Source organism: Dermacentor albipictus, chromosome 8 (assembly GCF_038994185.2).
Source record: "Dermacentor albipictus isolate Rhodes 1998 colony chromosome 8, USDA_Dalb.pri_finalv2, whole genome shotgun sequence".
NCBI lineage: Eukaryota > Metazoa > Arthropoda > Arachnida > Ixodida > Ixodidae > Dermacentor > Dermacentor albipictus.
Genome location: NC_091828.1, coordinates 16,726,459 through 16,751,438, shown reverse-complemented (window position 1 = coordinate 16,751,438; position 24,980 = coordinate 16,726,459). Strand labels below are relative to the sequence as shown.

General features: G+C 46.2%; 1 protein-coding gene across 3 annotated transcripts in view; it reads left to right on the top strand.

The window, feature by feature from the left end:
• Positions 1-24,980, top strand: part of LOC139048636 (uncharacterized) — a 101,051-nt gene that overhangs the window by 63,969 nt on the left and 12,102 nt on the right. For all 3 annotated transcript variants that reach the window (XM_070523087.1, XM_070523089.1, XM_070523088.1), the window contains exon 2: positions 19,561-19,927. In XM_070523087.1, coding sequence (XP_070379188.1) covers positions 19,561-19,927 — 367 coding nt within the window. The remainder of the gene's footprint in view (positions 1-19,560; positions 19,928-24,980) is intronic.

The following is a 24,980-nucleotide window of genomic DNA, read 5'->3' as shown; positions in this document are numbered from 1 at the left end:
CAACAAGGTGCAGTAAAGGGTTAATTGAAGTAGTCCTATGCCAACAGTGCCTTGGGCACACACACCTCACCCACACTTTCTTTTACTTAGAAAAGAAAACCCACCAACATGCGAGAAATTGCAAGAACCGCTAACAGTGATGCACATTTTACTGTCATGTACACATATTGAAACACAGACAAAAACTTTTGCATAAGTTATACCCCTGTCAAGTAGGCAAGTTTAAGTGCACTTACGGGAAGTGCACTTCGGGACCTTGAGTGTGTGGGGTTCTCACCCGTGCTCTTTGGACAAAGGAACGACAGCACAGTAGTGCAAACAATAACAAGGGCATTTATTGCACCTTTCAATGGTGCGCGACAAATCTAGGAAGTCCGACTCACCGCGATCGGATAACAAGCGAATATGTTTGCCCCATGCTGTACACCAACGCCTGGTCGTTCGCGTGTATGGTCACGTGAATGGTGGCGCGTTCTAATGAGGCCTCGCGAGATGGTCTCGCAGAAGCATGGATCGACTCACGCGCAGAACGTCCACACCGCTTGCCGACCCCCAACCAAATAAGAAGAGCTTTCTCCATTCCGTGCCCAAGTAACGCCGCTGTTAGGTGGCGTTAGCACAGCCACACTCGCGCCATCTCTCGCGATGCGCTTCAACCACACTGACTGCTGCGGGCATCAAGCCACGCGGCAAAGCCGGATTACAGGAGACAGGAGCTATACGAGACAACATATCAGGGGACTCGTGAGAGTCACGCATCCCCCCAACCTTAAATCACTACATATTCTGGTGAAACGTGTCACGCGGTCTAACACCAACATATGCTTCACGAACAAGGTAGTACATGCAGCAGTGGCCGCACCGAGGAAATGTCCACACGTCCATAACATGCGAGCCGACATTGTCCTTCGGTACACCGCTGGCGTCCACTGGTTACAGCAGCAGCTCTGCAGACTCGACGGCACGATTTCAGGCCAGGAGTCCGGAAACGGTGATGCAGTAGTCGGTACGAGCAAGCATCACTCGCGCCGACGCGCCCTGCTGGCGAGAGCTGCAGTAGCTGTTGGTGACCGCCGGCTCTTTTCTCTGCCGCCGAGGGTCGCGAGCTGGATACAAGTGGCCACCGATGTCGCTGCGCTGAACTGGCCACAGCATCACCATTGCCCAGGGTGGCTTGATCGTAGTCCGGGGCAGCAGCGCAGACAATGTGCAGGCGACGGCAAACCAGGGGTGACTCCACTCACACTGTGTACACTCAACGCACTTGGAAAACACTAAAGTAGTGCAAGGGAGAGGAATTCTGCATGCACATCACCCACGTGGTACGGTGTTCAACTCGGCTAGCAAAGGTCAGGCGGCTACTGAGATGCTAAGTTCACGTGAACGAAACTTGCTTCCTTGAGTCGAACAAGTAATCTCAGTTCGTGCAAGGCTAACTAGGATGAGGGAAGCAAAGTGCAGCACCTCAACGCCATGGTCCACCAGGTTGTGTCCCTCCACGTGCGACAGGCAGCTTCGTAAAGCTTTGGGCCTAAAGGATCGCTACCCTGACAACAACCGGCATCCAAAAAACAACACCCAAAATGGGCACAAAGCAGGCAGCCACGTGGAGATATCAGCTCTATTGGGTGGTCCTACCCCGCTCGGTGCACGCAGCATCCGAGTTGATGGCACCCACTGTTCCAGACTGTGTCGGAGCGCCCAGTGCCAGGCCTCAATACCAGTCAGCCCGTAGCGGCACCCGTGGCCCACGGCCACCCGGCTCCCAGAGCTGCGACTTCATCAGAGTCAAAGAGACAGAAGAAGCTGTTTGCATAAGAAATTCGGACCACCCACAAGGCTTCCGTACTCACTCGCTTCAGGCTTGCCAATGCTCCGCGGGCGCTAAGCCTCGCTCTCCCAGGATGTAGACCACGTGGCTTTCGTACCAACAAATGTCATTAAAAAAAAAAAACAGTTGCGAAAAGGCTTAGCATGTCGACAAGTTCAAACACACTACAGCCATCGTCGCCTCGCTCAAGAAAGCACGCCGCTGACGCTAGCAATCAAAATCCATGCGAGCCCTACGCTTCGGTTCAAAAAAAGGTCTCGAACAAAGCAAAACTTAAAATATCGTCCGATGCCCCAAGAGGTCCATGTTTGGCAGCCAGATGTGGGGTTCTCACTTGTGCTCTTCGGACAAAGGAACGACAACACAGTAGTGCAAACAATCACAAGCGCATTTATTGCACCTTTCATAGACCTGCCAGCCGAGTTGCTATCCACAAAACATGACGATGGGCGCGCGACAAATTTGGGAAGTCCGACTTACTGCAACCGTTTAACGAGCGAATATGTTTGCCTCATGCTGAACACCAACGCCTGGTCGTTCGCGCGTTCGAACGAGGTTTTGCGAGACGGTCTCACAGAAGCACGGATCGGCGCACGCGCAGAACGTCCGCGCCGCTTGCAGACTTCCAACTGAAGAGGAAGAGCCTTCTCCTTTTTGCGCCCAAGTAACCCCGCTGTTACGTGGCATTAGCACAGCCACACTCGTGCCATCTCTCGCGAAGCGCTTCACCCACACCGACTGCCGCGAGCAATCAAGCCTCGCGGCGAAGCCGGATTACAGGAGACGGGAGCTATAGGGGAAAACAATATATCAGAGGGCGCGTGAGAGTCGCGCATCCCCACAAGTGACATTTTAGGCTAAGCGTTGCTGAACGGGAAAACAGAGCACACGCGCAAAGAAAAATTGGTGACAGAATAAGAGCATGTTTTTTGAAGAGGTAGATTAAAAAGAAAAAAAAAACTTCTAAATGGGATTGTTCTATGTTGTATTATGAATAAAAATAATATTTTTGCTCAACAAAAAATGAAAAGTTTTTTTATAATAAGAGTTGCGAGTCAATGCCAGCCAAGAAGAATGCATAACCAATCCAGGACTGGTGGCATGTGACAAGGCAGCATTTGATCCTGATAGAACAGAATATGAGCGAGTTCTGTTCTGATTTTGTTGAAAGCTGTTTAACAACTAAAATGAACTTTTGTTTAGATGCATTACATTTTGTACCATTGAAACCGCTGGCAGAGAGGCTGCACACTCAGCCAGCAAAGTGTGTTCCGTGTATGCACCTCCAACCGGAGCGCACTCTTCTGCAAGTGGCACTCCAATTGCGACGTTTAGATTTGGCAATGTACACTTAACTTGCCCGCTTGACAGGGGTATTATATCAACTACACATATCTTTACACCCTGCTTTAATTTTGGGAGACAATCCGCTGGTGCCACTGACTGACATGTTAAGACATTTATTAAGGCATTGAATTGCGCATAAATTTAACTATCATCTTCAACATGCTCTCGTGGCCTTGCTCCTCATGGGCACTACTTCATCTATACTTTGTGAATGCTTCATTGAGAAGAGCAGTTCGTCATCTTACACTGCGGAATTGCATCGGCATTGCAGTGCTAACTCCCCCACAGGTGCGTCTGCATCAGCAGGCATTTGGTGTGTTGCGACACCTTGGACCTTAGCACATGAATGTTGGCCCCTCCCGCATTTAACCGTGCATGGCTTGGCTGCGGGGGAAAAGGGATCTTAGGGGTTGGGCCAATGCTGAGTGCTTAGATCTTTTAAGCCCCTCGGTTGAGGCAACACACCCCTTTGGCCTTGGCTTCTCGTAGACGGCACCCCTGGACTGACCCACCCAGGGGAAATCGGTAGTTGCCTTTTACTATCCTCTCCAACCATTGTGTTTCACTTGCAGTCTTTCCTTTTTTTTCCATTTCTTTTTACTTCCGATCTTCCGGGCAGCAGGGGTTAACCTTGTGTGAGTAGCCAACCTAGGTTATGTCATATTCGGTTATAGTGGTAAAGTACAGCTGGCATTTGCAGGGTCTGTTGTTTTTACAGGCTCTGCAGTGTCCCCGTGTAGGGCTCTATGGTTGGTGGCTGGTGTTACTGCCGAAAAGTACATGTTCACCTTGGCTGGTTTTTCCCCCTCACTCCCTTATCGCCCTCAGAAAAGACGCCACACCAAAGTCTTTCAGTGTTTTTCGTTGTCAAAAAGCAATCTTTCACCAATTCCATATCAATCACTCTGAAAAACCAGTCAAATAAGTACGAACAATCTCGCCTTGAGAGTGGCAGGTGATAAAATGTGGTACGTCATTTCTAGAAGTTACAAAGCACGCTCCAGAGCTAGAAATCCGAATGCACTTCCTTGAAATTAAAATGAAGTACCCTTGCTCTGAATTCTACACCAACACATCAAAGTCGCTTGCTGGCATATTTTATGTGGCTATTAGTCCCTTTTTCTCTGAATCTGATATGTTGCACCCCAAACAAGCATCTTTACTGCAAAAGCTTATGCAGTATTGTCTGCTGTAATAAGAAGAAATTAGAACTGCTGAATGCAGTGATATTCAGACTCATTAGTGTTGTAAAAGAGTTAATGTCATTGCAAAAGCAGAAAAATCCTATTTTTATTTAGGTCTATTCAGTCTTGTGCAATATTTATTCATCTCTTAGGCATGTGATAATATGCTGAGTTCCTGAGCATGGAGGAACCGACAGCAATGTGTTTGCCAGCGAAACCACCAGATCAGTAGCAATAAAAGATACTGATTCCTCTATAGATATGTCTGCGATACACTTGAAACACCTTTCCTACCAAAACACCTTAGCAACTATTGGCAATATTATGGGACACTGAAACATCTAATAAGCTGCATGTTATTGAACCCCAGTTGGGAAATTGGCCACCCATTTAAAAAGTAGGACGAACCGAGGTCATTATCTGTCAACTTTGAATTGGCCATATGTTTGACACACACTCGTACTTGATGACTAGTGATGAGCCAACTGTCTGTGCTACATGTGGCACGGCGTTGACTGTGCTCCATGTTTTGCTGGAATGTCATGAATTAAAGGCTTACAGAAAATACATTTTCGTTCACCACACCATCAACAAGTTCTACATCCAGCAGTATACCTAGGCAACGACCCGCTTTTTGACAGTAATCTAGTCTCGGCTTTTTTTTAATATGTTTGGATACTACATGTTGTACACCCATGCGATCAGTAGCACAGCCTCTTATCAGAAGCTGCTGCTGCAACAATAGTATTTGGAGCGAATGCTTCTCGGCCCTTGCACTCAAAGGCCCAGGTGAGGTGTCAGTGCTACTTGCATATGCTTACAGTTTTACCTGTTGATCACGTCGCCACATATATTTTATGGCCATAGCACATTCACCTGTTATTGTCACGTTTTAGTACATAAATTTTATGCATTTATATAGCCATTGATTTTAGATCACTTTACAGCCATGTTACATCCTTGACTTCAGGGACCATTGTTGAATCATTGCATTGCCTGTTTGGCACTGTTTGGCCAGAACTGGCCCTTGTTCCATAAAATTCCAATAATCAACCAATCAGCGCTAATTTGTGCTTTCATTCGTCTGTGCATTTGGTGACTTCATTTAATAGTGTACCAATTCACAATTACTCTTTCTGTGGTGACTTTGACATCACTTACTTGGCAATATCACGTGCATCCATCGCTGACAAGATCGCTGCAATGTGTGCAGGCATTGCACCATGCGAAGTTGTTTAAGGTATGTCTTCACCAGAGACATGTGCCTATTATTGAGGTACAGAAATGGTAATGTGGCAAGGGTAGAATTACAAAATAAGGATCAAGACATCGCATTCATTAGCAAAAGAAAACTACCTCTTGACTCGAGCTCCACTTTGTATAACTGGGCTTTGTTGTATTCGTCTGCGGGATGCATCTCGCATGTATGCGCACTGGATTGTCTCAAACTCCGGTAATATCGTGTACATGTCCGTTCGTATAAAGGCCCGTGCCTTTCCTGCAGCTGTTACTGCTTAAGTAGTCGTTTGGCACCCGAACAAAGGTGAAATTGCAGTTGCAAATTTCGTACATCCTTGCTGCAAAGTGTTGTTGTCTGGTGCTGCATCCCAGGCTTACTTTTCAAAGCACCTGCAAAGTTGCTATCAGTGACTTTTCAAGAGCCTTTGACAAGGTGTCCCACCAAATGTTACCTTTTAAAGTAATAACTAATAATTGTTCCTCGCACCCCTGCGCAGTTAAATCTGGCGTTGCTCAAAGATCAGTACTAGGTCTTGTTACGTCTCAACACTGCAAAGACGCTAATTGGACGATTGCCACGTGTCAAACACTGCCCCTCCTATCCATACGTCAACGCAATGTGGACACCAACTGTTGAAGGGCCCCATGGAAGGTGCTCATTCCACCATTACCTGGAAGCCTGAGCAAAGGATGAAAAGGAGGGGAACCATGATGACAAACTGAGAGCCGCAGTTAATTAGATGTTTGCGACAAATCGCACCACCACCCCTCCTATCCAGACGTCAACGCAGCATGGACACAGACTGTTGTTGAGGGTCCCACAAAAGGCACTCGCCCCACCATCATCTGGAAGTTAAACAAAGGACAAAAAGGAGGGAGACAACGACGACGAACTGGGTGTCGCTGGTTGCTTTCTTGCCAGATTCTAAGCCAGTTTCTTTGGAGGTGGAGTTAGTGCATGGTATCGTGGTAGGCGTGGTATCGCAATGGAGTCAACGATTATGATTTGCTGTTGGACAGTCTTCAGATTTCCTAGTGAAGATGGTATTAAAGGCAGAGACTTTTCGAGCAGTCGGGACAGAGAGTCCTGATGTGAACTGAGACATTTAACTTGAACCTGCCTAGAGTGGGCTTCCATAACTGGAGCCATGTAACTAAGCTAAATAAACCATTTTTCCTTAATGTAATGGTGGATTCCATGCCCTGAATGCTACCCTAGCCGTAACAAACTGGTGGCAGCAGCGAGATCAAGAAGGCAGTCCTCATGATCTGGGATCGGTGGACCAGTGTACGTGGCTCTGCGAGACACAAACTTCCAAGATTGAGGGAAACTACTGATGGAAGAGCGACTTCTGCAGATCCGGGATCAACAGACCTCCTTCGTGGCTCCGGGAGGCTCAACCGTCGCAGTAACGGCGTAGAGTCTTGGGTGACTCGAGGAATCTGGAAGAGAACAAGAAGGCAGTTCTGCCATCTGGGATCGGCGGACCTGAGAACGTGGCTCTGGGAGACTCGACCTTCGCAAGCTCAACATTGGGCAACTGCTTGAGTGGCTACGTTTTGCCGGACAATAAGGACAGGGCTCTATCGGGCAATTAGCTGTAGTTGATCGCCACCAGGTGTGTGATCAATACAGGGGAAGTTGTAGTCAGCTCTCGAAAAGCCTGGATATTACAGCGTTAAAAAAGAGCTGTTACTCTTGGCAGCAGAGCTCGGTATTGATATTAACCATAGGTTGAGGAAGCCAGTAATTCGTACTGCGATTGACGAAGTGGGTTTCGATGGGGACGACTCACAGATCCCTGGGAAAGGTATGTCGCCAGAAGGAAGAGAAGGAACATGAGAAGAAAGAGTGGAAGAGAAAGAGCCCGTGAGGGCAGAAGAAGCGGAAAAGAAGGAGCACGAGAGGGAAGAAAGGGATGAAGATAAGGAATACGAGACAAAAGAGGAGGAGTGGCAGGTAGAGAAGAGGCAGATGAACATTGAGCTCGCAAAACTAAGACTAGAGTGACCGAGGTTAATGCGGAGTGCGGATACAGCGCCTCCACAAATGCAAAGCGTAGAAATGGTGAGTTCGCTTCAGCCGTACGAAACAGGTGATGGCATCAGTCTCCTCCTGATTAATTTTTAACGGATTTGTGAGAGATGATCATTTCACCAGGGCCAGAGCGGTTGTTAGTTGATAGGTCGCGCAGGTTGTAGTATGACTGAGCGCAGCCAAGGCAGGCAAGTACATTTGAGTGAAGGTGGGTTTGCTCGTTAAATACAAGCTCCCTGCAGAGGAATTTCGGGAGGAACCGATTTCCCCAACCGAAATTCAGGCAGAATGTCTGGCACTGTGCTACGATGTGGAACGAAGTGCAAAGAAAGAGGATGAAACCACTAGTTCGGGAGGTGTTGTTAAGCCGGAGGAGGAAATCGAAAGTCGGAGAGAGTACGCTGTGTTGCAATGCGGAACACAGTGCAGAGAAGGAGGTTGAAGTAGCTAGCTCGGGAGACGTAGTGCAGCCGAAAAAGGAAATCTTTGCGATTTTGCCTCCCAGAATTCAGGAAGAGAGTCGGGTACTGAATTACGATTAAATCAGTGCGAAGAAAGAGGATAAAATAGCTAGTTCGGGAGGCATATTAAAGTTGGAGGAGGGATTCTTTCTGATGTCCCCGGCAGAAATTAAAGAAGTTGGTAAGGCCGAGAAGCCACCAGCGAAAAGAAAAAAAAGGCACTCAGAACGGAACACCAAAAACAGGGCCAAGGGAAAGAGGTGTCACAAATTCAGAATAGTGGCAGAGAAGACAATGTGGCCGAGTAAATCTAAAGCCACTAAACTCTGTGGGGAGTGCAGAGAAAGGTTTAGAAAGGCGCATTTGTCGGGTGCAGTGGTTCGATTCAGAGCGCATCCAAGTCGTCCGACGAGGTTGAAAAGAAAGCGACGTTTGGCACGGAGGAGGACAAAGGCCAGGGGGCAGTTATGTTCCCCCTCCTTTAGTTCATAGTTTAGTAGAACTTGTTGTTGGGCGAGTTGGTAGATATTAGCGAACATTGTTTAACTGCGCGAACAAACGAACCACAACGACAGAGAGGGACAAGGGCGGGCGCAGACTTGCAACTAAAGTTTATTCCACAATGTACACATATAAGTACACAGCCGACATGCACCACTGCGCGTGCGCGAAAAAAGATAAACAAAGGTAAAAGAAAAGTAAAACCTTGTATAAGCGAAACGCGACCTACCTACGCTCGTCAATAAACCTCATCTCACTGTGATGTAAATAAACTGAGGTGTCACTGACACATTGTTGCCCCTTCTTTCTGATGTGGTACGCCTCGAGTAGCTCTCTGGCTCGGCTATCTCGGCATCGGCACAAAATCTTCACTTCCTTCATTATCGGCTTGCACGTGAGCTCGCAAAAGAAAGAAGGCAGAAGGCAATGACAGAAGAAGGCAAAGACAGAAGGCAATGACGCTGAAGACGCAAGGGAGCGCAAAAATAAGAAAAGGACAGTTGTGCCTTATGTTCACAAGACTTCCCACAACTTAAAGAAGGTTGTGAAACGGTATGGAGTTGAGATAGCGTTCTCGGCTCCCGGCAAGCTCGCTAGGCTATGCTCGCGCATAGGAAGCAGTAAAAATAACTTCCAAGGGTGCGGAACTAAGCACTCCATTTCCCACGTACATTGCTGTGTTGGAGTAGTATATCAGATACCTCTATCATGCGGCAAAGTTTACATAGGCCAAACAGGAAGGTGTGTGAATGTGCGCTTGCGTGAGCATGAATTGTCTATTAGAAATAAAACGAATGGGCACCTGCCTGTCCACTGCCTGGCGTGCACGTGCAAGCCGATAATGAAGGAAGTGAAGATTTTGTGCCGATGCCGAGATAGCCGAGCCAGAGAGCTACTCGAGGCGTACATCAGAAAGAAGGGGCAACAATGTGTCAGTGACACCTCAGTTTATTTATATCACAGTGAGATGAGGTTTATTGACGAGCGTAGGTAGGTCGCGTTTCGCTTATACAAGGTTTTACTTTTCTTTTACCTTTGTTTATCTTTTTTCGCGCACGCGCAGTGGTGCATGTCGGCTGTGTACTTATATGTGTACATTGTGGAATAAACTTTAGTTGCAAGTCTGCGCCCGTCCTTGTCCCTCTCTGTCGTTGTGGTTCGTTTGTTCGCGCAGTTAAACAATGTTCGCTCCTTTAGTTCATTTGAAGGTGTACCCTGTATGACACGAGAGAACGCAGTGGTTAGGCGATGTTACGTAGTAGGTGGACTGTACGAAAGGTATCGGAGCTGTGCAGCAAGGGGAATGACATACGTGCCCTTTGTATTCCCGGGTTGACCAGTTCGACAGCAGCTTTCAGACAGCACCCACCTCGAGTACGGTTCAAAGAGACGGTTTTGAAACGCATAAAGTTTAGAAACGTTGTTTTTTCGATATGTCGTTTTTTTTAACAGACAGGCTTATTTTTTTTTTTTTTTTTTAGGTACGCCTGTACCACCAAGTCGTGATTATTTGTTAGAAACCAGTAGAGCGTGCTTGAGTAACAGTTCACTTTTCATGAGTGGTCACAATATTTTTTTTTTCTTTGGAAGAAAGACTTGTTATTTAGCGGAACCGCTGCTAACCGCACGATTGAAAAAGTTAATACTGTCCCTTAGAGGCGTGCCATACTCAAAGAAGCAAAGTGTTGGTATGTGTTGCGCATGTATTCATCAGACAGCAGCATTTTAGTATCACTTAGAGCGTGCAGGATAGAAATGAAAAAATAAGCTTGAATCTTCGTGGTAATTTCAAACAGGTAATTTACGCAACATTTCTTGGTTTTTACATTAGTGCGGGTCCTTCGCAGACAAGAGAGAGACGGTGTTAGTGCGCAAGTCGCACGGAAGTTGTAGCCGAGCTAGTCGTAAAATGTGGACTGCTCGAGAAGGAAACTTTGTCTTCACACCCTGTACTTGTCTCGTCAGACCTCAGCAGAGAATGCATTCTCTGATGTGATGCCAGCAACTGCGGTCGAGGTGTTATCCTTGCCCAAATTAACAAAAGCAGTGAAGCGCATCCTGTGCTGTACCTCCGTCGAAAACTGACACCGCGAGAAGAGGTATTTAGTACCTCGGAGAAAGTGTTTTGCATGGAATGGGCAATTCAAAAGCTAGGATGCAATATTCAAAGCACTAAATTCACAGTCGAGAGCGACCATGGCCCTCTTGCATGACTGAAGCAAATGATGGAAAGGAACGGGAGATGGATATGATGGTCGCATTTGGCCGGAATAAGAATCCAGACAGTCTGAGCCGGAGATCTCAAGCAATGAACTCAAGAGTAAACATTTTAAGAATGTGTTTTATGCATATTGCTAATGATGTTATTGAGTTAGGCAACCTATTTCTGTCTTGTTGAGTGCTGACCACGACTAGAAAAGAGAGACAGAGAGAAGGGTAAAACATTGTAAGTGATACGGGGATCATAGTGTCTGGCAGGCATGTCACTCAGGCGTGCCGACAAGTGTGTGTGTGTGTGCCTGTGTATTCCCAGGGAGGTGGACACAATGAAGCGAGGGCTGGGCCCTCGAGCCGCCATGTGACATCGGCCATCACAACTAAAATGGTCCCCGAGGCCACAACCGAACATCGGCGCTTTGGGCAACCTGAAATCTGGTCACCCTCATGTCGAATGTCTTGACAGTGGAGGTGTTTGTTACGTCTCAACAACACAGAGGCGTTAATTGGACATTTGCCACCTGTCAAACCATCACCTCTCCTATCCAGACGTCAGTGCAGCATGGACACCGACTGTTGAAGGTGAAAGGCGCTCACCCCACCATTATCTGGAAGCCTGAGGAAAGGATGAAAAGGAGGGGGACAACGATGACGAACGGGGTGTCGCAGGTTGATTTCTTGCCACAGATTCGAAAGCAGCCTCTTCGGAGGCGGAGCTACTTCGGGTTATTGCAAGCATGGGCGTGGTATCACAACGGAGTCAACGATTATGATTTCCTGTTGGACAGTCTTTAGATTCCATAGTCGACTTGCTTGGGGACGACGACAGTATTAAATGTGGAGACTTTTCGAGCAGTGGGAGAAAGAAGGTCCTGATGTGAACTGAGATGTTTAACTTGCTCTTGCCTGGATTGGGCTTCAATAACTGGAGCCCAATCCAGGCAAATCTCCTTTCTCCTTTCTCCTTTCATAAATCCAATAATCCATAAATCTCCTTTCTTTCATTTTCTACAACCTGACCTAGCAGTCGATGGGCATGGCAGATTCCATGCCCTGAACGCCACCCTAGCCACAACAGTCTGTTACTTTTTAAAGTGCAGCTATTAAGCCTGTCTCTCATGATACGATTTTCATCGCACCGGAAGCGCAATTTCGGTCGCGTGCACAGAAATTGCAATCGCAAGTCAGATTGAAGTATGTGATTTTTATGTTTGTTGACACACTATGTTTCTAATAAAGTGATGCCCTATTTATCTTCACATTGGCTTTGGGTGTAGGCCTGCCGAGTGGCTGTGGTGTTGCACTACTAAACCCAAGGGCACGGAATCAAATCCTGGCTGTGGCGACCACCTTTTGACGGGGCTGAAATGCAATAACGCCCATGTACTGTGCATTGAGTGCACATTAAAGAACCCCAGGTGGTCAAAATTAGTCCGGAGTCCCTCACTATGACAGGTCTCTTAATGAAATCGTGGTTTTTGCACAGAAAACCCCAGAATTAGATTAGGCTTTAGGTGCTGACAGTATGTACGTTTGCGTGCCTTTCCTGTTATTTACAGTTGCTGCAAGTTGTAAATTCTACAAGGTGCCCCTCACGAGAAGGCATGGCCTTCAGATGTCGCCTTAATTTTTGGATTTATTACATACATGCTACTTGCAATATACGAAAACGCCACAGTCGTAGCCCGGCACACTTTTATGGAGAGAGCGTTTTAAAGAATGTGCAATTATGGTGAAATGCTGTGTCGAGGGGAAATGACATTACAGCATACTATCCGACATTTCAACGCTGCACGGTACACGCGACCATTTAGTTGCGGGCTGTTGGTTTCAGCTTTCATGTGTGTTTTCTCCTATGAATTATCTTATTTCATGGTTCTGTTACTTTCTCTGCGAGACGCGACAACTTATCAAGCTCACAAGGTGAACGTGCAAACTATATATCATAATGAATTTTCCACAACACTGGTGGAACAGCTGTGCCGATTGCACCATCCTGCGCCGATATGGCATTTTAGCGAAAAATTTAATTGAGCCTGCACCAAATGTGGTGTTCTTCCAGGCAAGCAGGAACCAGGCGGTTGCAGGGAAAGTACGCAGAAGAGAATTGCTTTGTTCCATTGACAAGGTGACTGGCGAGCGCCAGCACAGCTGGGCCGCCGGCTGTGATAAGCTGAAAAGAAGTGCGCGGTTACACTCTGCGCCGCGGTATATAAGCTAGCCCAGCGTTGCAGCTAGCCCGCAGCTAGCCCAGCGTTGCAGTCTAGCTGCGGCAACAGTTGGTATTCCTGTCTTGGGACCGAGAATTGTCTGCAAGGGTTTGTGGTCAGTAATGAGAACAAATGAACGCCCGAAAAGATAGTCGTGGAAGCGTTTGACGCCGAAAACTAGAGCCAGTGCCTCTTTTTCCAGCTGACTATAATTGACCTCCGCTGAAGATAAGGTACGTGATGTGTACGCAACCGGATGGCACCCGATGCATCGCACGACAGTTGCAGGGGCGCACTGGGGTCGTAGTGAGCGAGAACCGGTGACTGCGACAGCAGCTGCTTGATATCCGAGAAGGCTGCTTCGCACACGTCACTCCAGGCCCAGGGAACATTGAGCCGCAGCAATCTGTTCGGGGGTAAAACGATGTTTGACAGGTTAGGAACAAACTTAAGCCCAACAGTGAATGTAATTGCTGCTTGTCCGTGGGACGCGGAGCCTTTGTGATAGCTTCTAGCTTGTCAGTTGCCGGTTCAATTCCACGCGCTTTACCCTGATGCCTCTGTCTGATAACCGTCTCAATACCGCCTCCAAATTTTTTAGGTGCTCCTGTTCAGTCTTTCCGGTGACCATGATGTCATCGATGTAACAAGTAACTCCGTCAAGGCCCTTCAGGTAACTCGGTCAAGGCCCTTCAGAATATTATCCATGATCTTCTGAAAGATCTCCGGCGCTGAGGCGATGCCAGAAGGCAAGCGGTTAACAACATATAAGCCCCTGGACGTGTTCAAGTTCAGGTAGGCTTTGGATTCCTCGTCCATCTCAACTTGCTGATAAGCCCGACTTAAATCAATTTTGGAGAATTTCTGACCGCCCGCTAATGCTGCCACAAGCTCATCCAGCTTTGGAAGCGCGTACGTCTCGACATCTAGGATTGGGTTCAGCGTGAGTTTGTAATCTCCACAGATGCTAATCGACCCGTCGCACTTTACTACGGGAACAATCGGCGTAGCATACTTGCTACTGGCGACATGAGAAATGATTCTCAACTTCTCAAGCTTTTCCAATTCAGCCTCTACCCTTTTTACAAGAGCGAAAGGCACACTCCGTGCTTTTAGAAAACGAGGCACTTGGTCATCCTTAAACTTGAGGCTTGCCTGCTCTCCTTATATGGTCCCTAACTCATCCTTAAACAGGTTTTCGTTTTTCCATAGCAGCGTTTCTAGTGCTGCAGGTGGACTGCCTGTGGGTGGACTGCCTGACGAAGCGGACACTTTGCAAAGACCTCGAACGCCACCCCAGTCTAGCCTGATATGCTGTAGCCAGTTGCGACCTAAGAGCGGTAGACCGCCTTGCGGAACAATGTAAAGCGGCAATCGTGCCTGTTGGTTATTGTGGCGGACCAGCACATCCATTACTCCTACAGGCTTTACGGTTTCCCCTGTGTACGTCTTCAGTTGCATCTTTGTTGGTTGCAAACGAACACCAGGAAAGTACACTTTAGCCTGATGGCGCGACATGACCGATACTGCTGCTCCAGTGTCGAGCTCCATGTTTACAGTAGTTCCTTCTACATTTACGCCTAACATTATGGGGGCCATTCGTGACACGTCGACACTGTTGAGCTTAGTGAAGTCGTGCTGGATCTTGCACTCAAGTGTGCGCACACACTGCTTCTGGTTTTTTGGTTCCGCTCTTGCTCTGCACATTCTGCGTATGTGCCCCTGCCGGTTACATTCGAAGCAAGTAGCTTGTACGTGCGGACACGCTTGCACATCGTGCTTGAAAGAACCACAGCGATAACACTGCTGGTATTTGGCACGTTTACTTGCGTACTTATTCTTCGGCTTTCCGCTCTGCATTCGGTGAACTAGGCCACCGCTATCTGATAAATCATGGGCTGTCACTGCATTGTTCATTGCGGCCTTGGACGCCAGAGCACGGTCAACTGCCTTCTGGACAGTTAAGTGCTTGTCCTCTACGAACAGCTGTCTCTGGATGTCTATTCGCCGCATGCCACACACAAACTTGTCGCTAAGTGCATCGTCGAAAAAAAAACCGAAATCGCAGGTTTGAGCTAGCCTGCGTATCTCTTCTACAAACTGAGCTATCGTCTGCGTTTCGCCCTGCACGGCACGGTAAAACTTGGCTCTCTCGGCAATAACGGATGGCTTTGGCGACAGATGTTTGCTCAAAACTTCCCTTAACTCGCTTAACGACTTCGATGTAGGTGTATCGGGAGCAGTCAAAGACTTTAACAGTTGGTATGTTTTCGGACCGATGAGACTCATGAAAACGTCGACTTGAAGGTCGGCTGAAACCTTGTTTGCCCTCAGCTACGATGAGAGTCGCTCGTCATACGACATCCAGTCACTGGTCGAATCGTCAAAAGGTTCCATCTGTCCCAGCTGCGAGGCCATTTCGCAGTATTGTCGGTTCCGAAGAAGAGACTGCAATTGATTCTCGTCGTCATTATGTGGTGTTCTTCCAGGCAGGCAGGAACCAGGTGGTAGCAGGGAAAGTACGCAAAAGGGAATTGCTTTATTCCATTGACAAGGTGACTGGCGAGCGCCAGCACAGCTGGGCCGCCGGCTGTGATAAGCTGGGAAGAAGTGTGCGGTTACGCTCGGCGCCGCGGTATATAAGCTCTTATCAAAGGGGCATGTCGCAGTAGCGCACGTGTAGGTTATCGGTAGACGTGCAGCAAAGTATGCATGAGAGTGAAACTCTCCATCTGTCAATACTTCACAGCTAGAAAAGCTGAAATCAAAACCAACAGCATACTATCTTCACCATCACAGAAGGAAGCAGAGACCCGTATGGGAAGAAGAGAAGAATGCAGAGAACCATACGACCCGTCCTTAGCTCATTTTTCTCTGAGGGCATACAATGTAGTGCTGCTGTACTATCTTCCTGGCACTTAATTTCGGTGTTGATTTAACTCGTGTGGTACTGCTTAGTTTGCCAAAGGAGGATGTGACATTCAGGATTAAAAGTAAGCCTCAAAACCTTTGTGGCCCCTGTTCGACAACTCCCTAATGTGCTGGCATGACATCAGTATATTGCATGATTTCATGTGCAGTGCAGGCATGTGTACTCCATCAGTCTTGTGGTGAACTTTTGCTCACAAGCCACGACTGTTGCACTGTGTTGCATCCTGGGTAAATAAACATGTGCTTATTGGCGATTTGTCCGTGGTGCCTTCTCTGTGCCATATCAACGAACCTGGCTATAGCACCCTTGGTGCATCGCGGTGTGGAGGAGCATCGCGTCTTTTGCTGAACGTGCTTGCAGGGTAACCCTCACACAAACCCGTCTCCATAACATATTGACTATATCAGTCAAAATTCGCTAGTTATGTAGTAAGTATATGTGCGTTAAACCGTGCGTCAGAAGCGCTTGCTGATGCGCCAAATCGACTTTTTGCCTGCGCCAGGACCTTAATCGAAAGGTGAAATGGACGTTCCACCACTGCAATAACATGTTTCACACTTTGACAAAGAATAAACAGCATCGTCAATTTGCTGTCAAAGCATGAATCCGTGATAAGCATCATTTAAACACTATTATCTTTTCTGATGTACCATTTCTTTCCTGCACTGAATACAGTAAATCTCCAATGTATTGCAGACTTAGTAACCTTACTACACCTGTATCAACCTTCACTTTAAAAGGTAACTGCACATTGCACTTACTTCAGTGCATTTAAACTCTTTTGCTTATGCTGATCATAAGATATTGCATTATTCTAAGAAACTGCTTCACCATCAACATCCCTTCCTTTCTTTGCTTCTCTCTCTCTCTACCTCCTGTGAAACACATGCAACGATGTGGAAAGTGAACAAGCACCTTGTTTTTATAAAGAGTATACAGCACATTAAATGAAAGCAAATCAAAATGGTGCAGTGAAGTCAGTCAGTTGCGTCTGTTCCAGCGAATTATAGCATCTTTATAAGTGCGGATGGTTCTTGCACATCCACAGCTAATAAAGTGTGCAGACGTATCACGAGGCTTAGGCCATGCTCAACGTGACGGAGGCAAAGTTGCTAATGAGTTTGTTTTGCAATAACATGTATTAGTGCATAAACTCGTAACTATGTCCCATCATTACTGCCGCCATAAGTACCATGCAACTTTCAGGGTATACAAAGACAGCATGAAATTTGCATATCCGAATTTTTCTTTCATTAGATTCTGAGATGCAGGTGCTTACTATTTTATTCCATGGTGTGATTTTATGGCATGGGGGTGCAGACCCCAAAATTGTGCTCAACCTACCTCGCATGGACTCGGCCAAAATTCTACTCAGCCGAGCTTGCTTAATTCACTTTTTAATTAATTTCTTTATGGCATACATTGCAATTTACAAATTGTAGCTGGTGAGCTTGCAAGACATGTCCACTTGAAATGAATTTCCAGGATGACACCAGTTTCAAAATATTTGCCAAAGTGTGGAACAAAATACATGGGTGTTCCAGTTACTTTTGTGTTTCAATGCATAAAAGAGCGTTTTGTTAAAGTGGAACAACAATGCAGTTTTACGGCAAGTTTGAGGGTGCATATTTCCAAAGCGGTGTCATTCTAGACATTTGTTCCAAGTGGATATGCCTCGCAAAATCACTGGCTACAATTCATAAATTGCAATGTATTCATAAAGTAATTAATTCAAAAGATAATTAGTGGATTTTTGTTAATTAGTTGAATATGGATTTCAATTTCTCATGCAAGTCAAGTCTGCCTCTCTGAATAATCCAGCTGAAGGACTAGAATTATGTTATTTTCAACATGCTATTTTTAAAGCTTTCGTAAAACTTAAACATTAACACCCTGTGTGTGTGTGTGTGTGTGTGTGTGTGTGTGTGTGTGTTTTAATACCTTAATGACCCACAAGGAGTATTATATAAGAGGTGGGTACATATATTCTGGTGAGCAAGTGTTAACACAACGAAACATGACTGGTAACATTATTGGCAAAGTTGGATGAGCACGTGATATAAATATATATATGTAATATATATATATATATATATATATATATATATATATATATATATATATATATATATATATACGTGTGTGTGTGTGTGTCAAAAGGCGCTTGCTGTGGGTAGGCATTAAAAACAGTGCATGCTATTCACCTTTTGCTCCCCCCCCCTCTTTGTCATCATGTAGTGTCCAGAAAATCTTTACAGATTTTAAAGTTCACAGTTGGCAGGTATAATCGTACCATTAGGCTTGTGTAGGGCCACACCCCCAACTTGGCAGCCCAAAGTTTAAAAGAAAAAGTTTCCTACGGTGAAGCACTCGCATTTGTAGCTCCGATGCAGCGCTTGTGCATCGGCTAATTTTTGTGTGCCGCTATTAGATCACTGGACCTAGGGTGTGCGCAAGTCACCCGCTGCTCCACAGTTCAGTTCCATGCAAAGGCCGTGAAATTTGGGAAAGGGCCGTGAAAGAAATTGTGAAAAGAAGTGCAGGCCTTACACGAGTCTATACAGTATGCTGTAATGTGAGACATCTGCTACTGTCCCTTTTCAGAGGGGAATTCAACGTTCATTATCATTTGTGTTGCCTGAGAGGATTTGTGACAACAGGTAGCAGGCAGAGCAGTGTAGCAGTGTATGATAGGCCATGGCATGAGCAAGTGTCCTCACAGAGATGGGTCCAGAGCATTTAACAAAGCAAGGGGCAGTGTGGTGTCAATGTTTGCCCTCCGGCATCCATCCAGTTGTCACAGTTGGTAACCGCATATGTCCAGTATACAGTGAACTCTCACTTGAGTGAACTTCAAGGGACCGAAGGAAATCGTTCACTTAACTGAAAGTTCACAAAACTAAATATCCACTAGACCAACATAAGACATGGCATCCATAGTGTTAGAAATATGTGAAATGGAATTTGTACATATCAATGAAAAACACGCCATGTGGGTAGTTTGTGTGCGCACGCGAAACCGACGAGACTGGAAAAAAAGAGACGATGACCATGCCACGACTAGCCGGTCGGAAAAAACACACACCACGTGGTTTGTGGTGTGACAGATTGCTGCTTTGCTCTGGCAGCGTTGCAAGCACCAGCAATGTTGCTTTGATCATGGCCTTCGAGATTACATGCTTGCTCGTTTTGTGCAGGTGATCTAGGAGGCCATGCCTCGTTGCCGTTCGTTTTCCGTGCCGCCGCTTTGCCCCAAGGGCACTGTAGCGCCAGCGACGTTACATTGCCGCTGGAGCGGCGGTTTGGTGAGGGCGGGCCTCGGTTGCACCTGCAGTTCAGTGCAGTGCAAGCCTTGGTCCTCTGAGCGAGTTCGTAAAACTGAAATGTTGACTGTTCCGAAATTCGTTTAAGTGAAATATTTTTGCATAGAATCTATAAGAATACTGCCGGGGATTTTTAAAAAGTTTGTTTTTCTGAAATATTCGATAAAGCGACGTTCGTACAACTGAGAGTTTACTGTAGTGTGATATGCAACCGGCAGGTGATGTGGCTTGCACATAAACTGTAGAGTTTTGCTATAGCTCACATCTTCTGGAACAGCAATGCAGATCCTGCTGCACCGAGAACCGCACGGTGTGTCGTGCCAGTCTGCCACTCACGGTCAGCACCCAGCTCCATCCTGTACCCCTTGCCTGCTGAGCCGTCCCAGCGCCAGGCTTGGATTGACTTTGTGCGTGGGTGCCCCTGTGGTGATGCCTGTGACTGGAACCCACCAACCAATGAGATCAGTTTCGTGTGCTCACTGCACTTCACAGTGCGCTGCTTCCGGTTTCAGCAACCACGTGGTGGCAGTGCGGGCTATAGGAAGCGTCTAAAAAGGGGCGCAGTGCCAACGCTGTACCCGATTGAAGAGCAGTGCAGTTCAACAGCCAATAAAAATGCCCCTGACGGCACTGCAGAACGCTTGGTGAGCTGTGATATTTCGTGGCCGCCAATTGGCAGACATTTCCTCGTACGTTTCTAGAACCATTGAAGCTGCATGATGCACATATAACGAGAGATACCAAGGGCATAAGGCTTGCCTTGTTACTATTCAATGTTGTATATTCGATTCAATATACAGTGATCGTGTTTCGCTATATTCCAAAATTTTGCTATTCACTAACACAATAATTTCAGGTAACACTATTATATTAAGGTACAAAACAACCAAAAATACTAACAGCAACAATTTGTCATTGCCATTGTGTTCCAGATAGTTCAAAGCAGTTGTTGCATGGTGCCAGTGTACATAAACCTGCTTTCTTCTTTTCCAGAACAAGAACTCCGTGCAAGCTAAATATTGAACATTCTATATCCAGTTCAATATTTGATGATCATGTTGCACAACATATATGCAAAAATTTCACTATTCACTAACACAGACTAATTTCAGGTGATACTATGATATCAAGTTAAGAAACAACCAAAAATACTAACAGCAAAAATTTTCACTTTTAGTTAACGTAGCCCTCACAATCAACAGACAATATAAAAAAACAAAAACAAAGGGAGGCAAAAAATTGCATTGTCAAATGGGTCAGAGACTACAGTGCACTTAATTAACCATAGCCACACAGGACTGTATACAGGAGAGCCTCGTTGATACAGTCCCGTTACACACAATTTATTGGTATCAATGTTCGCTATTGATAAGACGGAAAATTACCCAATACAGTTAAGCTTTTTTACCAGTTCATATGTTCCTGGAAAACGCAATCTTTCAGCATCAACGTTCGGTACACTGTCAAACTACCGTCATATTATATGTTTTCTGTCTGCTTGATGTCATGTAAACAAGGAAAGGTGACCCACTGCAGCAGCTTTCCTGCAATACTCGTCTGCCCGTCTCACCTGAAAACACCAGCGTGCACTCGGTTTCTTATTCCAGTAGCAGCAAATCTCCTCCCAGGTCATCGCACTGTGCATTCACAACTATCGCCGCCAAACCTATTGCAATAAGAATCTTCACCTATCTGTTTCACAGCGCATGGGTCGTAGTGTCATTGGAAGTGTAATGCAGGCTTTTAATAGGCGATAACCCAAATGCACCACCTGCAGCAAGTCAGCATCATGTTTCACTCTGGCGGCATTGTATTTTTGCGTTGCCAACCAGCTCGACTTCCTTTCGGGTTCCCCCGATCTTTAAACATTATGCAATAGAAAAACGACAACCGCCATGCACTTGGGCCTCACCACCTTGACTTGCATGGGCTTCTTGTGTTCAATTCGTGCTGAGTGGGCACATCAAAACTTCTGCAAGCAGGGTGTCTACCAACCGGGAAAACCGGGAATTCTCAGGGATTTTGAGTAGTCTGGAAAAACTCAGGGAATTTGTGTCTCTATCAGGGAAAATTAGCTGTAATTTTATTGAAAGGGTCGAAAGTCGCGGTAATTCTGGATCGAGCAACAGACAGAAATCGTAATGAATCGTCTTTGACGTCCTGTCGGCGGCTGGGAAGTTGTCAGTGTACAGTCATCGACCTACTTTCCGGATTCCGGATAATTTGGATGGCTTCGCGGCACCACCACGTCTCCCTAGAGTCAATGTATCAGAACATCTATAATTTCAGACGCAAGAACTCTTTGCCGTCTGATTTTCCGGACATTTTGTCGTGACCGCTGGTCCGAAACAGTATTAATAAAAGCTGCCACTGCTGCCATTTTGATTACCTCGCCGCCTGAAATCACTGCTCTGGCACGCAGATCCGCTGGCAGCCGTAGCCAACGCTGCGGCAACACTAGGCCTAGCTACTTCGACGTTCGATATGAAGCTTCTTGCCGTTGGGTGCCGTGTTCTTTACTGAAAGAATTCACTGCTGTCAGTAATGGCACGGACTCTGCCTTTGCGGTCCTCGCGATTGGCTTAGAAAGCACTGTGCGTTGCATAATGCCAGTTCCCGAAAGTCAGCTTTGCCTCTGTATAGAAATCTTACTTGGTGAAGCATGCACAAAAGTATTGCAGTGAAGCGTAACAAGCATGGGAAGGGGCAATTGCCACGGGACACAGTATGTATTCCTGAATTATACACGCGTGCAATCGGTATTTCCTTTCACAGTGTGAGCACCGATATGCCTAATACATGTCCCGAAAGGCCTTCAGAGCATTTTCGAATGTGCCTGTGGTGGTTTGAGCCATTAAGGGCAGTAAATGACATGCATTTATTTTTTTCCAACTGGCCGATTTTTCGGACGTTTTCGCAACCCCTAAGGAGTTCGAAAACTCGGACGTGGACTCTGCGACTGGCAAAGAAGATGCTTCAAATGGTCTGTGGGGTGGACGAGTGGTGGAAGGAGTACAGGAACAGAAAGGACCTGCGCATTGAGGAATGAACGGGAAAGGAAGCATGCTGCCGCCATTTTGAAGGAGCTTGAGCTCAAAAAACAAAGTGTTGGCTGATGCTTAGATGCAAGTGTCCCTAATGCAAACAAAAATAAACTCTTTAAAGCAGTGAAACATAACAGTGAGACGTCGTGCGTGGGCTGAGAGTATGTCAGGACATTTAAGGTTGACTTACGAGCTGCTGAGAGAGAATCTCAGTCGTGATAAAGTTCGGGCCTCATACCACTGAGCTTCCTATCAGTTGATAGAAATAGCTCATATTCGAAAATATTTGCTTTTGTATGCATCTCCTTTTTTATTTGCAATTGAGAATGTCCGACTTGATTAGCAATTTTTTTTCGAAGATATCTTATTTGCTGTTCATTTTACTAACCCCACCCTTCTATTTTCTTTTTGAATAACATGAACACTACTCCTTAGTATTCAAATTGGATGAAGTCGTTTTTAAAATTTTTTTATATGCTTGCTAGAGAATGACCGCATCGGGCGATATGGTTTCAGCTCGTCTTGACATAAAACTAGTTCTGCATCACTTAGGGAATTTTGCAAAGCCACTCAGGGAAAACCTAGAAAACTCAGGGAATTTGGAAATGTCAACTTGGTAGACACGCTGTGCAAGCTTCTGACACAGGCTGAATTCAAGTAGTGCACACATGCATACCGTATTTACATGATTGTAAGTTGACTCGAATGTAAGTCGACCCTCCCATATCGCGTGTGACAGGGGAAAAAAAAAAGTTAAGAGCATACCCGAGGGCACATTCGATAACAAAAATTTATTGGTAGCTGGCCTGGTCACTGGACTACTACTCTTCACTTGTGCCATCGTCCTCACTAGTGCTGCCATCGTCATTGCTGCTGCGGTCCCACAGTGCGTCGTCGTCCAGTGAAATTCCACATTTGGCAAACGACCGCACCACGACATCTTGTGGAACAGCAGCCCACACCGAATGCACCCAACCACACGTAGCTGTCAGGCAGGCTCTTTTGACAGGTCTGGTTGGCGTAAGTTTGCAGTCTTCTGCTGCCAGCCACTCATACTCGCAGCAGAGCAGGTCCTCAAAAGGCGAAGATCCGGGCTTGTTTCATGACCATGTCGCACTTCACTGGCAAGAACCGATCACGCCTTTCAGTGACGTGCGCCACAAGCTTGGCCTACAGTTCTGGAAATCGTCCTGACTTTGGCCCGTGGGAAATTCGTCACTTGCCGTCACAGGTGAAAATTTTGCTTCACTGCAGTTGCCACTCCCGCAACACTTGTTCAGAAACATTGAACTTGCGGCCCACTGCGCAGTGATATTATTTCTTCAGTGTAAAAGGATGGCAGCACTCTTGAACGCTGCTGTGAATGAGCGTCGAATATTAGTGGGCCTAAAGCACTCATGACGGCTGAGGAAGCATGGTAGTAGCACGTAGCCGGCAGTCAAGTCGAACGCGGTAAACTAAGAGCTAGAGAGAAAGAGAAACACGTGAGCGGTGCCAGCTCTTTCTTGAACTATCGATACTCCCCGAAAGCACCGCCATTCTGAGGGTGCCGCCGCAAATGGAACAGCGGCACTTCCATTAACTATCGACCATCGTCCTCACCCCAGTGACTGTTGTGTGCACTGTAAAACTCAAAAATGTTGAAGAAGCCTTCCGAGAAGGGAACAAACACATGGGATAGCAAAAAGCTATGGGTGGGACCAGAGAGCAAGCATAAAATTGTACTTTCGTTATAGCTCCCCTGATATCTCATTGGTTTCGCTTTTTTGGCGGTGCCATGTTTTGGTTTCGATTTAAAGCCGACCCCCCCCCCCCTCCACTTCACATTTTCAAATAAAAAAAAATAGGTCAACTTACAATTGTGCAAATACGGTAAGTTTCCGGAAGCTGCAAAAATGACAAATCGCCTCTTAGGCCTCACCAGCTCAGCACATGGGTGTCTCGTGCTGCAACGATTTATGAACGCTTTGCCTTTCATGTAAAAATAGATGTCAACTACAGTTGAGCCTGTAAAGTTCTTTACTGACTTTAGATCTTACGTTTTGCCATTTTAAACAGTTTCTCATGTTTTTTTTTGAGAAGCTATGAACATGGCTCTACTGGGTTACGTCAAAATAAAATGTTACCATACTTCAGCTTGAAATTTTGAATGGTACTCACTTGTGCAAATTCAGTTATCACAAGGTACTCATTAAACACCTTCATAATTTGGTAATTCTATGATTCCCATAATTTATGTGCACTCTTTCTACAACTATGCAAGTTTTATGCAAATCACAACCAATATTCTTGTTGAGGCAATGACGAGAAAATCTCTTTATACTTCACAGTATCTTGATTACAGTTTCACAGTCTCTCCATGATACACAAACATCTGATTCTCCCTCTGCATGAAGCAGAGGAAAACAGTTGCCGTGGTTGAATGCGGTTAAACCGATTTTGTCGAGCAACAGCACAGCTTTGCTTAGTTTAAGAAAGGAGACAAACGCTGCTCGGCGCTGATAGCAACTACTGCATCTACAATTGAACCACAAGACAACAAAAAGATGCTGCTTGGCGTGGCAGCAGTAGTGAGTGAATTGATCTTCATGCTGCGTCTCGCTTCAACGCAAACTAAGCATCGAAAGCACTGCACATATGAAGTTACCAGCAC